This window comes from Polypterus senegalus, chromosome 5, assembly GCF_016835505.1.
Source record: "Polypterus senegalus isolate Bchr_013 chromosome 5, ASM1683550v1, whole genome shotgun sequence".
Taxonomy (NCBI): Eukaryota; Metazoa; Chordata; class Cladistia; order Polypteriformes; family Polypteridae; genus Polypterus; species Polypterus senegalus.
In genome coordinates, this window is record NC_053158.1 from 194,454,736 (window position 1) to 194,471,755 (window position 17,020).

At 39.8% G+C, this 17,020-nt stretch overlaps 1 protein-coding gene across 1 annotated transcript in view; it reads left to right on the top strand.

Moving 5' to 3' along the window:
* odad2 (outer dynein arm docking complex subunit 2) overlaps window positions 1–17,020 on the top strand; it is a 195,267-nt gene that overhangs the window by 142,597 nt on the left and 35,650 nt on the right. Inside the window, exons 17-19 of the mRNA XM_039753888.1 lie at window positions 5,558–5,672; window positions 15,046–15,234; window positions 15,387–15,608. Coding sequence (XP_039609822.1) covers window positions 5,558–5,672; window positions 15,046–15,234; window positions 15,387–15,608 — 526 coding nt within the window. The remainder of the gene's footprint in view (window positions 1–5,557; window positions 5,673–15,045; window positions 15,235–15,386; window positions 15,609–17,020) is intronic.

A 17,020-nucleotide genomic window follows, 5' to 3' on the forward strand; every position in this document is an offset into this window, starting at 1 on the left:
AGTGGGCTCTACACAAAAGTAGCATCACCAACAACAGGGGCCGTGGCAGAAAGGAGATCATTGGGACCTTTAGGCAGATTTCACTTCTGTTCACTACAAACCTTTTAATGGGTTGTCTTCAGACGTGTATTCTGGTTGGAGAATCACGACTGGCCCTGCAAGACTAAGCAAAACAAAGCAAACAGAACTGCAAAACGTGTTAGAGTCTGATGTTGGCAGTTAAAAGTTTGCTGATGCATGTGGTATTACAGGACCGAGGCTCAGAAGAAAAGGCCAGCTTTTAAATAAATAATCGCCGCACTCACGGCTTAAAGAGCGGATGTGACAGCGAGGCTGGAGCGGTTCCAGGGCGCGATGCAGAGTTGGGCGTTCCACACTGAAGTACACAAGTGTGGGACTGCACGTGTCCGTGGTTGATGTCGGGAGCTGCTAATCGCCGCACCTGTGCCACGTCCGGCATAGTTGTAAGCCTCTTCCCTAGCCCTCAGGGACACTATAAAGGCCACCGTACCATTACAGTCAACTCCGGACTTGTTCACTTCCTCTGTCCCCTTTGACTTCAGTGCATTTTGCGGAGTTCAGCGAAGCTCCAAAACATTTTTGCCATTTGGCAAAACACACGGCAAAATTAACTCTGTGGAAATCGCTCATCACTATTTGAGTGTTTGCAAAGTGCGGCCTGAGAGTTTTATTGAGCATATCGGATGGCTGCATTTCCTATCCCTGAAGCTATGAACGAATCGGTCCTTAACTAGGTGATCAAAAATCTCGTCTTTTGATAATCTGATATTTCAGCCATGTATTGTTATCTGTTGTGCCAATGAGCTGTGTGCTTCTCTGGCTGTAAACAGAAGTGAAGTGGAGGTTAAAATCCAATAGAAAAAAGTCTTCATTAAATGCACTGAGGTTAAAACAATGCTCGAAGCAGTCTCTTTAAAAACAAGCCTTATGCGTCCAGCTGTCTCTCTATCTGTCTCTCGTGTGTGCATACGGTAGGTCGATAGTCCTGTTTCCCCGGGTGTTACAGTCCACATACTGGGAGAAGGCAGGTAATGTTTTGTCCGGCGTCACATGGTTAAAGTCTCCAGCGATTAGCACAAGCGCCTCAGGGTGCTGCGTTAGTAACTTAGCAACTGCGGAATGGATGACGTCACTCGCGTTCGCTCGAGAGGGGATGTAAACAATAACAACAATCACATGTCCAAACTCTCTGGGCAAGTAATAGGGATGCAGACTTACGGCCAACAGTTCGATGTCCCTGCAGCAAGTGGAGATTTTACCGTTTACATGTCCAGAGTTGCACCATCTTGTATTGACATAGAGAGCAACTCCCCCCCCCCCTTTCTTCTTACTGCTGGTATTTGCGTCTCTGTCTGCTCTAACCGTGCTGAACCCGGGTAGCTCCACGTTAGCATCTGGGATGGTAGTTGTCAGCCGCGTTTCACTTAAACACAGCAAGCTGTATTCTCTGTAGGTTCTGACATTTTTCAGCAGCACAGCCAGTTCGTCGATCTCATCTGGTAGTGAGTTCACATTTCCAAGGATCACAGAAGGCACCGACGGTTGATAACGCCATTTTGTCGCAAGCTGCTTGGCTTTTATCTTTGCGCCAGCTCGGCTGCCCCGATATCGTCTTCTTACCTCGTCAGGTAAATAGGGAACCTCACCGGCGTGGGCCTTTCTTCTCAGTGCTTTAAGTTGACTACTTGAATAGGCGAGTCTCGGAGTGTAAAAATCCATGTCAAGTAGTACAAATAATAAGAAGTGTCCAGGGAGCGATTCCACATAAAAGAAAGTGGTAGGAGTGATCAGTGAAATAGCGAAAAATAGAAAAAAAAGGTAAAAAGATAAAGTCACACAAGGAGCTGCTGGAATGAGTGCCACTCGGTGCGGCGCCAGAAATGATCAAGAAAGGTGATGGGGAAACCATTAGACACCAAAGGAGGTCTTGATATGCCATTCGGATTAAAACGTTTACAGTTTCCCATTAGAATTGCTTTTGCTATGACAGTTAACATCACAGGGACAAACATTCAAAGAAGTTGGTTTATTTAATAGAGAGAAAGAAATGATATTCACTCACGGGCAGTTATACGTTGCATTGTCAAGATGTAAGTCCAAACACGGAATCAAAATTCAATGCTATATTGATAAAATTCAAAAAATTGTTTTTACTGAAGTTTTGAAGTAAAAGTAAGTTTAAAAGTATTTGCTTGTTCATTTCAAAGCCAACCAGAACAAAAATGTATAACATAATGAATACTTCTAATGCAACATGAAACATAATTTACTTTCAATTTATTACATCTTATTATTTTTTTAATATGGTTAATTACTCGCTGTAATGTAAAATAGCTCTATTATGCACGTGTAAGAATTCCCATGAAAATAACAATCTGTTTAAATTGTACATCTGCTTCCCCAAGCGCGAGCAGCAGATCCACGAGGTGGCTAGTGTGTAGCGCCCGCCCAGGGTTGGCGAGCGAAGTGAGCAGCTGGCAGAGCCCCCTAGTCTGTGTATTATAATATTACCGGTCAAAATAACAGATAATATAATTGTGCCTTGTGATGAGCTGGCATTTCATTTGTATCATGAAAAGGTAGGCAGTCAGTTAATTTTTACCATTTGTAAATGGATTTAAATTATTATTAAAAAAATCAATCACACTAGGTATGCAGCAAAAAGCCCCCATTTATTTATTTATGTATTTTTTTCAACATGAATGCATATTTTACAATAGTAAAAATAACATTAGGCCCATTTATGACTAATTTAAACCCATCTTTTTATAAAATCCTAGCGTCGCTACTGGGAGGATGGATTAATATTTGAATTCCTCCCAAGCCGGTCCCTGTTGCTCACGCAGCACACACTTTGTCCAGAATATACAACCACCATAGAGCAAGCTGCATGCCTGAGTGATCACCGGGACGTTTTATTGCTAAATTTATAACTTTCACTTTGTATGTTTCTAACCTTGTTACAGATCACATTTTTCACATCAATTCTAAATAATTACTTTCAGAGGCCTTTAAATCACACCAGGGCGATTTGCCGTTGCACATTTTTCATCTGGTTGAAGTTTATCATATCTTTTCCCCCTAAAATAGCAGTGTGTGTGAAGCATATTAAGTTTGGTTTGGCATATCTTTCAATTTAAAGTACCCATTGGACTCTAATCTGCAGTTAAGATCCCCTTGACTGATTTATAAGTAAACAGAAGACAGATGGTTCAGAGATGACTCTGAAGATAATTCATGTTGAGCCCGTCATGGAGATACTTTGATTAGAGAGTGTTTAAGCCATTAGAACAGTAGTCGGCACTCAGAGAGCTGTGTTGTTCTTATTGGTGGAGCACACATGGCAGACAAGTTATTTATACCAGACGGCGGGTACTCTGTGCTCTATTTGTTTTTACTTCCCTGCCCTGAGTTAAAGCGTTTAATGTTAAATGTGATTTAATATAATAACAAATTGCGTGTATCAGATTTTGAATAAATACATGCAAATTGGCTATACACCATACTGAGAGAGCGGGGTGGCACGCTGTTTAGTGCTGCTGCATTTAGGTTTCAAATCATGTGTTCAAATCCCAACCCAGTTTGTGTGGAGATATTGATGTTCCCCCTGTGCCCATGTGGGTTTCGCTGGATGCATCAAATACCTTCACACATGCCAAAGATGTACAAGTTATCTTAATTTGAAAAACTGAAAAATCAGTTGCCTACAATTGGGTATATGGGGGCCAGGAGTACACCTTGCAATGGACTGTCATCCTGTTAAAGAAGGGTCTTCACCAAGGGTTTGTACCTCATGATTAAGGGATTGGTAATACGCAACAGCGTATTTCTCTTGAGGTCTAGCTGCATATATGTATAGAAAGAAAGAAAGAAAGAAAGAAAGAAAGAAAGAAAGACAAATGTGCACATGGGGACCACCTTCTCAGCTTCAAGAGGTATGCAATAACACTCCAGGGTGAGAGGGTCTGCTTGCACCTGCTGTATCTTCTCTTTCCCCCATAGGCCTGAGTGGATGCCCAAGCTGGAACAGTCACCGTGGATGATGCTCCCAGTGGTGCTATGTGAAAAAAACTATATAATAGATAGATATGAAAGGCACTATATGATAGATAGATGGATAGATAGATAGATAGATAGATAGATAGATAGATAGATAGATAGATAGATAGAATAGATAGATATGAAAGGCACTATATGATAGATAGATGGATAGATAGATAGATATGAAAGGCACTATATGATAGATAGATAGATATGAAAGGCACTATATGATAGATAGATGGATAGATAGATAGATAGATATGAAAGGCACTATATGATAGATAGATAGATAGATAGATAGATAGATAGATAGATAGATGTGAGAGGCACCTTATAATAGATAAATATGAAGAAGTTCCCTTGGATAGATAGATGTGTTTCCTGGTCTCGCCTGGGGAGTTTTATTTCAAAATGTAGCTATAAATTTAACTTTATGTTCTTCTGAAAAATTGACAGACAGTTGCCTGTAAGAGAAAAACGTTCTTTGGAGAAATCTGGCTACAATACATAGACTCAAAGGGAATGGCAGCTGTTTGAATTGGAATAAGTCATCTGACAGGATGAAAGAAATCTACACTATAAATCCGAATATTGCATTTAATGTATAGGGCAGGAATCAAAGCTGGATTAACTGCTTGAAAGTCTAGTCTGCTAACCATTACACTACCATTGAAACCAATTGACTGATCACACTGTAGTATGACTTTGAACCCAAGCCTTCCATGCTAGGTTGGGGCAAGGCTAAATTTCAATAATGTGACTTATACTAAGGAGGTCTGAAAACTCAAAAAGTAACACAAAAAAACGCAAATTGTGCTATATATTGCAATTTCTGTTTATATGGTATATACAATACTCACCGAGTATATATACACTCTGTATGTGTGTGCGTGTGTGTGGTATATATATATTTTTCTATATACGTATATGTTCCACCTTAATAAAAGGACTACAATCTATCTATCTATCTATCTATCTATCTATCTATCTATCTATCTATCTATCATATCTATCTATCCTATTCATTATCTATCTATCTATCTATCTATCTATCTATCTATCTATCTATCTATCTATCTATCTATCATATAGTTCCTTTCATTATCTATCTATCTATCTATCTATCTATCTATCTATCTATCTATCTATCTATCTATCTATCTATCATATAGCTCCTTTCATTATCTATCTATCTATCTATCTATCTATCTATCTATCTATCTATCTATCTATCTATCTATCATATAGTTCCTTTCATTATCTATCTATCTATCTATTATAGTGCCTTTCACATCATCTATCTATCTAGTTGTGTAAATAGAGATATTTTCAGTGTTCATCTGTGACAGAGGAGTAAGTTTTCATTTTATTACAATAGTCACTGTAGTAAACATTATACATATCATTCACAAATAGTGATTTTTTTTATTTGAGTATTCAATGTGATCTGGCAAATTGATATATTTACATTACCTGTTTTTGTAATTTTTTTCAGAATAATAGACCGTATGGATGGACTTCGCTTACTTTGGTCCTTGTTCAAAAATCCAAATCCAGATGTTCAAGCAAGTGCAGCCTGGGCCATATGTCCTTGTATTGAAAATTCTAAGGTACAGTAACATAGACTGATTTCAACTGTTTAGCTGTTTTTAGGGAAAAGTTCAGATATATTGTATTGTGTAGGTTTAAAAATCACCAATGAGTTTAAATGGACCTTACAATGTGCTGTTCAAAAACAGCTTATACCTCTGTCTTCTGTCTAATTTGTATTCATTTACTACACATCATCCTCACTGATTTTCCAACCCTCATAATCCAGTTGATGGTGGTAGGATTCTGAGCCTGTCCTTACAGAACTGGAGTCCATATTGATATTAAACCTAAGTGAGGAAGCAGCCCATCACGGTAATAACAGACCGATTTCAAGTGAACATTTAAGCTGTCTTTGTTGGAGGAGAACTACAAAATAAACACCCAGACATGAGAATATGCCCACCACACACAAACAGCTGCCAGGCCCACATCTGAACCCTGTCTCCTGGTTGTGTGCATTGCTAACCACTGTGTCACCATATTACACTGTAAGTAATATTTAGAAAAGAAAAGAAAAAGAAATGGAAAGTCCTTTCATGGTCATATTTAGTATTGTACCTAAGTTAAGTATGGCCCCTCATGAGATCGAGCTTGCTTCTGTCCCTTCATATAAAAGGTAGTGGCATTCCCTTAGACGTTTCATGGCTGCTCACTACTTTAACCACCTGTGGGCAACCAGCAGGCCCTTCCTGCCCTAACACGGTTTTCAAAGTTTGGTTAAAGCCCTGGGTGGTGCAGTTGTAACGCTGCTGCCTCACAGTAAGGAGCTTAGGGTCCGTGTCTCATGTCCTCCCTCCCTTAAGCCGATGTCACATTACCTTACTTGTATTTAAGGAGATGTCACACTGATCTTGTCACCTGATGATGTCAGATGTCACAACATCTGTAAAGCCTGCATACAGGCAACACATTATTGGCTGTCAAAGAAAGGGGGACACTGTGCTGGTTAGCTCATCCCCCAAGTATGTTTGCCATCAGCTCCAGTAAGTAGTACTGTAATGAGACATTGGCTTTAGTAAGATAAGTTAAACTAAATAAGACAATGGATGTTATTCCTAACTAATATGTGGCTGTTGCATTCTCTCTTCTCTAAGCCATATTTGAAATGAAATACTGTATCCTCCACAACATGCATCTTTGACAGGTTTATTCCATTTCAGGTCCTCAGGGGGACCTATCTCTGCTGTCCTGAATGCAAAGTAAGGTCTATGCCTGCTGGGGAGGCACACCTGCTCACTCACGGCCAATTTAGAGTCTCCAAACACACACATAATTAGGAAGTTTGAGGAAAACCAGAATACAACAAATCTGAACTCTGACTCCTGCAGCTGTGAGACAGCAGTGGTGACCACTGCACCTCCCAGTCACGTATGTTGTGTTATGAAGAAGATCTCTCCATTCTGGTGGATTTTAAAACACTTGCGTTTATTGCCTCATTACAACAAATATGGAGATGTAGAAAGATTGCGTTTAAAATTTAATAGCAGCAGCAATTAAGAATACTATATGTTGCTTACTGTAAAGGAGCAAACTCAAGCCATCCACAAAACCAGGATAGATAGATAGATGGATAGTGTGAAACGCACTATATCACAGATAGATAGATAGATAGATAGATAGATAGATAGATAGATAGATAGATAGATAGATAGATAGATAGATATGAAAGCACTATATGATAGATAGACAGATAGATAGATAGATAGATAGAATATGAAAGGCACTATATGATAGATAGATAGATAGATAGATAGATAGATAGATAGATAGATAGATAGATAGATAGATAGATAGAAAGGCACTATATGATAGATAGATAGATAGATAGATAGATAGATAGATAGATAGATAGATAGATAGATAGATAGATAGATAGATAGATAGATAGATAATATCTTACTTGACCCAAGAGGGAAATATCATAATAAACTTAACCAACAATAGCCCCCCTCAAATACACACAGGACTTGTGCGGACAGTAGAAGAAATGGCTAAAGGTAAGAGAGCAGTCACAGTGTGGCACTATAAAGGCTGTAGGTATGAAGAAGCCCGAGTAATGTTTCTTGATACACTTCTGCTGAATAATTGTTTGGGTGAAGATACAATGCTATTGTTTCAGAGAGAGGAAATGCAGCATTGTTCATAATGGCCATTGGTTTTGTGTTCCTTCTCTCCTCCACTACCACCTCCAGCAGGTCCAGAAGGCATTCCATGACTGAGCCTGCTTTCTTAATCAACTCCTTGATTTGGTGGTCCTTCTTTTAAAGCCATGTGGAGAAGCTGGCCCACTACCAAGCCAATGACCTCACAAGACTTCTTCTTTTCACCTCTTGTACTTCTCACTCTGAACTTTGGCAGCTCTTTCTTCGATGAGTTGAATTTTTCTCTAGCTTGCCTCCTGACTTCAGGTTTCCTGGAGCACTCACTAATAGGGGCTTTAAGGTCTATCCAGACAGACTACATTTGAACCCAAATTTTTGACCATTGGGGGGGCACTAGTGTTTTTTTTACTTTCTTCATGTTTGCACACCTGTGGACCCTGATGGTTCAAAGCAAATGAAACATCCAAGCAGACTGACGCCGGACTAGCAGGCAAAAATGACGAGAGCTTAACATGACTTAGCTGGACAACAGCGCCTGCTGCTTCAATCTACTGATATATGAAAAGGAGTTTTGTGTGCCTTTATAGGGGGTTGATGGGAGAGGCCTGATCGAGAGTGGAAGTGCAGCACAACAGCACAGAGAATCAAAGGGCTCTTGTTTAACTCCTGCTTTTTTGCCTTTTCTTCATAATTGAACTGTCCACCTTTACTAAGAAGACAAGTCAGATATGACAGCCTTAATGGTTATAACACAGCAAGGAGTTACTGCAATTCTGGAATCCACTCAGACCCAAAAAGAACAGATTCTCGACTCGCTTAAGTGCAATGGGACAGTCAGCAATGACAACAAGACCACCATTTAAAAAACACATAAGTCTTTACTTTGTTTCCCTAACCCATTTTTCAAATATGCCCAGGCAATGCCAAGCACTTCAGCTAGTATGTATATAAAATAAAATATCTGCCTGTCTGTATGTTTCTATACTACATCTTTTGACCAATCTGCATCATTCCTCTCGGACCAAACAGACAAGACAAACTTCTTTGTAACCCAACATTTTGACTCTAGGGGTCCCAGTGTTTTTTTTTTTTTTTCCTGCATGTTACACTTTGCACACCAGTGCCACCTGCTGGCACAGAGCAAAGAGCAAATGAAACATCTGATGAGCCTGATGCCAGACTAGCAGACAAAATGACCAGACCTTAACATGACTTACCCAAGCAACGGTGAGTGCTGCCCACTGTAATATAAAAAGAAGTGTTGTACATTTCTGCAGGAGTGTGTTGGGTGAGGCCCGATCAAGAGTGGAAGTGCAGTGCAACACCACGGACAATCAAAGGGTGGTTGTTTAACTTCTGTTTTGTCTGCTTTTCTTCGTAACGTACAAACTGTCCACCTTGAGCTAACAGGATGAGTCAGAGTTGACAGTGTTCATAGTTACAACCCAGCATGGAGTTACCGCCATATTAGAATCCAATCAGACCCAAAAAGAACAAATTCTCAACTTATGAGAGAAGAGACATAAATACAGAGGCTGTGTGGATGGCGAATGGGACAGCTAGAAATGTGTCACATAGATAAGTAAGTACAGCCCATGAAGTGTTTTTATTCTCACATATCTGTACATATGAAGATTTGATCTTCATTTAAATAGTGCCTATAGATAGAGATGATACAATATAACAAGCATAATGCCACGTTTATATGTTGTAGTCACTGCCTAACCCGGTTTGCCCTGGACAGGGCCGTTATCGGGATGAGTCAGACTTGACAGTGTTCATAGTTACAACCCAGCATGGAGTTACCGCCATATTGGAATCCAATCAGACCCAAAAAGAACAAGTTCTCGACTTATGAGAGAAGAGACATAAAGAGAGAGGCGGTGTGGGTGGCGAATGGGACAGCTAGAAATAACATCAGGGTCACCTTTGAAAAAAAACATAAACCTTTACTTTCTTTCCTTAATCCAGCGTTTCTCAACCTTTTAAGTATTTGTGACCCGAGTTTTCATGACAGTTTTAATTGCGCCCCTCCTAACATTTTTTTGAAAGGAGCCCACTAATACCAATTTGTTCTTTTTTAATTAATGATATATCATAGATGCATATTTTATTATACCTACTTAACTTTTATCGACATTTATCTAACTCTATATTCATTTTTCTAGTATCAGAATGTAGTTTAAGTTGATTTGTTTTGGTTTCAATAGATGTATTTTTTGATATTTTTGATTCTTGTTTGCACATATTCGTGCCCTGCTTTTTGTTACTTCGCGCCCCCTAGGGGCACAGTTTGAGAACCACTGCCTTAACCTATTCTACAAATATGCACGGGGCAATGCAATCAGACCCAAAAAGAACAGATTCTCGACTCTTAAGTGCAATGGGACAGTCAGCAATGACAACAGGACCACCATTTAAAAAACACATAAGTCTTTACTTTGTTTCCCTAACCCATTTTTCAAATATGCCCGGGCAATGCCAAGCACTTCAGCTAGTATGTATATAAAATAAAATATCTGCCTGTCTGTATGTTTCTATACTACATCCTTTGACCAATCTGCATCATTGCTCTCGGACCAAACAGACAAGACAAACTTCTTTGTAACCCAACATTTTGACTCTAGGGGTCCCAGTGTTTTTTTTTTTTTCCTGCATGTTACACTTTGCACACCAGTGCCACCTGCTGGCACAGAGCAAAGAGCAAATGAAACATCTGATGAGCCTGATGCCAGACTAGCAGACAAAATGACCAGAAATATCATAGATGCATATTTTATTATACCTACTTAACTTTTATCGACATTTATCTAACTCTATATTTATTTTTCTAGTATCAGAATGTAGTTTAAGTTAATTTGTTTTGGTTTCAATTGATGTGTTTTTTGATATTTTTGATTCTTGTTTGCACATATTCGTGCCCTGCTTTTTGTTACTTCGCGCCCCCCTAGGGGGGCCCGCCCCACAGTTTGAGAACCACTGCCTTAACCTATTCTACAAATATGCACGGGGCGATGCCAAGTACTTTGGCTAATATATACAAGAGGGTACCCAAAAATAACCGGAATCTGTACCTAGCGTGCAATCTCGACTTAGTTGTGAATTTCGCCGCTAGGTGTAGCACACTTACAGTATTCTGTGGCAGTCTGCCCAGTGGCGTTGGTCTGTATTGTTCACACGACATTCCGTGTCGGTTTTTCTTGGCTTATTAAACGTGTTCTACAATTTTTGTGACGAGTGATCATAAAGAACAACGAGTCTGCGTTAAATTTGGTTTTCTCTTGGGGAGAACAGCTGCCTAAGGTGTAGTGAGGCTTGAAACTGCTTTTAAAGAGGAAGCTTTACATAAACGTTTACGTCAAGCTTCCTCTTTATAAAGCAGTTTCACGGGTCTACGAGTGGTTTTCGCGTTTCAAACGAGGGGAGATGTCACTTGAGGAACAACCGAGATCTGGCCGACCTTCCAGAATTAGCTATGATGAAAATCTTGAAAAAGTTCGCAATGTCATTTACGAAGATCACCGTCGGACTATTGAGGAGATTTCTGAACTGACTTGTGTGTCTTGGAGTTCTTGCCACCTTCCCTACTCGCCTGATCTTTGCTCCGTGCGACTTTTTCTTGTTCCCGCATATGAAAAAAAAGAACTCAAAGGAAAGCGTTTTTGTACCTTGGACGAAGTCAAACAAAAATCGCTGCAGGCCTTGGACAACGTTCTTCTTCAGCAATTCCACCAGTAGGGAAAAACAGTTGGGACAAAAGCATTCATTTATATGGAGAGCACTTTGAAGGAGACTAAAGTTTCAGTAAGAAAAAATGATTGCAATTTTTTTTTTTCAGTTCTGGTTATTTTTGGGTACCCCCTCGTAAGCAGTATCTGAAATTGAATTCCTGTATGTTTCTATACAATCCTACACCCTTTGACCTCTCCAGACAACAGTTTGCATAGTTGCACTCTAAGACCTTAAGAAGAAGATAGACTTCTTTGGAACCCAAAAAAATTGACCCTTGGGGTCCCAGTGGATTTTGTTTTTAGTTCATTTGTGCTAGTTTGCACACCAGTGCCACCTGCTGGCTCAGGGTAAGTGAAACATCCGAACAGACTGATGCCAGACTAGCAGACAGAATGACCAGAGCGTAACATGACCTACCTGCGCAACGCCGTGTGCTGCTTCTGTCTCTTGTAATATTAAAAGGAGTGTTGTGCGCTTTTACCGGGAGCTGTTGGGCGAGGCCTCAGCGAGAGTGGAGGTGCAGCGTAACACAAAGGGGAATTAAAGCGTTGGTGTTTAACTCCTGTTCTTTGTCAGCTTGTCTTCATAATTGAACTGTCCACCTTGAACTAAGAAGACAAGTCAGACATGACAGCCTTCATGGTCACAACCAGGCAGGGATTTACTGCAATTCTGGAATCCAACTGGACTCAAAAAGAAAATCTGGACTCACGAGGGCAGAGACGTTGACAGAGAAACAGCGTGGATGACAGATGGGACAAGCAAGCAATAACAAAAGGGTCACCGTTTAAAAAAACACATAAACCTTTGCTTTCTCTCCTTAACCCATTCTACCAATATACCCGGGCAATGCCAGTTACTTCAGCTTGTCGTAAATTATAGCAACTCACGACCCAGCGGCTGACAAAAACAAAGGAGTCACATAACACGTCTTTTATTTATAACTCATACAAATGCGCTACATGGAAAAGTTTTTATTCATAGTTTTTAGGTCGTATTTTTTGAAAGGTGCTACAGTCTAAAGTAACATATTATTTATAATTTTTAGGTTGTTACCATATGGTACTATAAAAAACTTTTATTTATTTCTTTTATGAGATTATAGGAAGTTGCTATATAAAGTAAATTTTTTATTTATACCTTTTATGCAGTTTTTAGCCCCAATAAGCCTTTTTACTAAGGTAATTGTGATGTATATTTGAACACCTGGGGTTTTATACTCAGTGAATTATCATGAAATAAACATTAATGAATGTCGGCCATATGGTAGAGTGAACACAAGATTTTATTGAAAGCTAACAAAGTTTGACAGTGTTTGTCTGACATTTACAACACCAGTTATTTGGGATACAAGCTCCTTCTGTGGTTTCTTGAGCTATGGCAGTGAGAAGAGCTAAACATTGTACTTTTGTACATGGAAGGAATTTGATATTTCTAAGAGCGGTGGATATTTAGATAAAACACATCTGGTTTTGGTTAAGCCCAGCTTAGAGAATTGACAGTGGAGTTGTGCTGTAAATGAGACTTAATGCTCTTTTGTAGGCTGCCGTACACAGAAGTGCATGACGCCACTATGTACTCTTGTGTTCCTAAACATTTTATTCAGGAGGATCTCACAACAGTAAACCTCTTTCCAACATTTAAAAAAAAAAATGTACATTTATCACATTCAGTCTCTCTTTTGATTTGACATAAAATAATTAAAGCTGTCTTATGGTAAGCATGGCGCCACAATGGTTGGTGTTGCTGCCTCACAGCTCCTGAGTCCTCAGCTTAGTCGGTGCCGATGTGGAGTTTGTCCGTTCTACCTGTCTGCCTGTGTCTACATGGCTGTTTCGCCTGGTCCTGTGGCTTTCCTCCCACATTCCACAGGCAGGCAGGTTAGCTTGTGGGTGTGTATGTAATTGATGGAATTGTACTTTGTGATGGCCTGGAGGTCCTTACAAGGCTGGGTTCTGTTTTGCACTCAGTGACAGCCTCTGGAAAAGTTAAGCCGAGGGAAACGAAAACCATGAGAAGAAATTTAACACACCTGTTCACCCCGATGCACCCTTACAGAAACTCGATTAGAGGACTCCTGCATGTCCAACAATATCTATCTATCTATCTATCTATCTATCTATCTATCTATCTATCTATCTATCTATCTATCTATTATATAGTGCCTTTCCTTTCTATCTATCTATCTATCTATCTATCTATCTATCTATCTATCTATCTATCTATCAAATATGCCTTTTCTATCTATCTATCTATCTATCTATCTATCTATCTATCTATCTATCTATCTAGCATGCATCCATACTACGTGCACTTCACAAGAGGTCATCCCCTTAAGCTAATCATGTTCTTGAATGGCCAATACTTAGATGTGAGACCATCTAGGAAAAGTTTGTGTTTATGTTGGAAGAGGTGTTGGTGAAGCCAGCAGAAGGAGCTAACCCTGTGGTCTGAATGTGGATCCCAATGCCCCAGTACAGTGACAGAGACACTGTGCTGTAAAAATGGCACCATCCTTCAAAAGAGACGTAAAGGTCCTGACTCTCTGTGGTCATAAAAGATACCCGAGCATCCTTTATAAAGAGCAGAGTGTATTCCGATGTCCTGTCTAAACTGGCCACCACAGCCTAGTCATTCTGGTCCCCTACTCATCCCAGAAAAGTGTGATATAAATGTAAAGAATTTATCTATCTATCTATCTATCTATCTATCTATCTATCTATCTATCTATCTATCTATCTATTATATAGTGCCTTCTATCTATCTATCTATCTATCTATCTATCTATCTATCTATCTATCTATCTATCTCTCTCTATCTATCTATCTATCTATCTATCTATCTATCTATCTATTATATAGTGCCTTTCATATCTATCAACAACAACAACAACAACAACATTTATTTATATAGCACATTTTCATACAAAAAATGTAGCTCCAAGTTCTTTACAAAATGAAGAATAGAAAAATAGAAGACACAATAAAAAATATAAGTCAACATTAATTAACATATAATAAGTAAGGTCCGATGGCCAGGGTGGACAGAAAAAACAAAAAAAAAACTCCAGAGGCTGGAGAAAAAAATAAAATCTGTAGGGGTTCCAGACCAAGAGACCGCCCAGTCCCTTCTATCTATCTATCTATCTATCTATCTATCTATCTATCTATCTATCTATCTATCTATCTATCTATCTATCTATCTATCTATCTATCATATAGTGCCTTTTCTATCTATCTATCTATCTATCTATCTATCTATCTCTCTATCTATCTATCTATCATATAGTGCCTTTTCTATCTATCTATCTATCTATCTATCTATCTATTTATCATATAGTGCCTTTCCCAGCTATCTTATCTTATCTGTGTAAGTGTACTAACCAGTGCCCTCTGCAGGGTTTGTTCTTGCCTTGTGCCCAGTAGTGCCACGATATCCCAACCCATGAAACATGAACAAGTTTAAGTGGGTTGGAAAAGATATTTATGAATGTATATAAAAAATAACTGCTAAGAAAAACAAAAGATCCAATTAAGTCGATCACCTTGTATTTCAGGATGCAGGTGAAGTGGTGCGCTCCTTTGTCGGGGGACTGGAGCTCATTGTTAACCTCCTGAAGTCAGACAACAAAGAAGTGCTTGCCAGTGTATGTGCAGCCATTGCCAAGATAGCTAAAGATGAAGAAAACCTCGCAGTTATAACGGATCACGGAGTTGTTCCAATGTTAGCAAAACTAACCAAAACAGTAAGTGGGTTTTTGTCACTTTTACTAAAGACGTTTGTGCACGTTTGCAGAAACATGAAGCTTTACTTATAGTCTTTTTTTTTTTGTTTTTACTTTTGAATACCCCTGAAAAGGTTTACATTTTTTTGTATATCTGAAACAATGTCTTCCAGACGGATGATAAGCTACGTCGCTATCTAGCTGAGGCCATTGGAAACTGCTGCATGTGGGGAAGCAACCGGATGTCCTTTGGAGAGACAGGAGCTGTGGCACCTCTGGTTCACTACTTAAAGTCAAGTGACGCTATGGTGCATCAGGCAACATCCGTGGCGCTGTTTCAGCTTTCAAAAGATGCCAACAATTGCATTACCATGCATGAAAATGGGGCTGTCAAGGTGAGTAATACATTGAAGCAAATCAAAATGGCCTGAATCTAACTACTTTAAAAAGAGGCGCACCGCGCTGTCTGTGGATCACACTTGCTCTCCTCGTGCGGGTCCATTTTTGCTAAGGACGTTTAATGTTTGTTGTACAGTTTTCCAGATTCAGTCTTTGTTGTTTTTGTAATGAATCAAGTTTTTGCATCCAACAGATCTATCATATAACGCTTTATTTTTCTACTGCCTACCAGTCTTATTGAGCTCTTCCTGTCTGTTAAATGGCATTTTCTTGTCTATTTCTTTGTATTTTTTTTCTCAATATCAATTGTACACTCACCGGCCACTTTATTAGCAGCGGGTTTGACCCCCTTTGGGTTTCAGATCTGCCATAATTCTTCATGGCGTAGATTCAGCAAGGTACTGGAAACATTCCTCAGGGATTCTGGTCCATATTGACATGATAGCATCGGGTAATTGCTGCAGATTTGTCAGCAGCACATCCATGATGAGAATTTCCTGTTCCACCACATCCCTAAGGTGCTCTACTGGATTGAGATCTGGTGACTGTGGAGGCCATTTGAGCCCAATGAACTCATCGTCATGTTGGAGACACGAGTTTGAGGTGATCTGAGCTTTGTGACATGGCGTGTTGTTCTGCTGGAAGAGGCCATCAGAAGGTACGGTCATAAATGGATGGACATGGTCAGCAACTATATTCGGGTACGAGGTCCAAAGTGTGCCATGAAAATATCAATTAACACCATTGCACCAGCAGCACCAGCCTGAACTGTTGACACAAAGGCAGGATGGATCCACACTTTCATGTTGCTGACACCAAATTCTGCCTCTACCATCCAATAGTAGCAGCAGAAATCGAGCCTCATCAGACCAGGCAACATTTTTCCAATCTTCTATTGTCCAATTTTGGTGAGCCAGTGTGAATTGTCGTCTCAGTTGCCTGTTCTTAGCTGACAGGAGTGTCACCCGGTGTGGTCTCCTGTTGCTGTAGCCCACCTGCTTCAAGGTTTGACGTGTTGTGTGTTCAGAGATGCTCTTCTGCACACCTCACTTGTAACGAGTGCTTATTTGAGTTACTGTTGCCTTTCAATCAGCTCAAACCAGTCTGGCCATTCTCCTCAGACCTCTGGCATCAACAAGGCACTCAGTGGATGTTTTCCCTTTTCTGGGACATTCTCTGTTAACCCTAGAGATGGCTCTGTGTGAAAATCCCAGTAGATCATCAGTTTCTGAAAAACTCAGACCAGTCCATCTGGCACCAACAAGCATGCCACGTTCAAAGTCACTTCTGTCCCCTTTCTTCCCCACTCTGATGCTTGGTTTGAATGTCAGCAGGTCAGGATCTTTACTTTCTTTGTTTTGACCCTGTCTTTTTTTTTCTGCTTTCATATTCTCCATCTTGCTCTGCA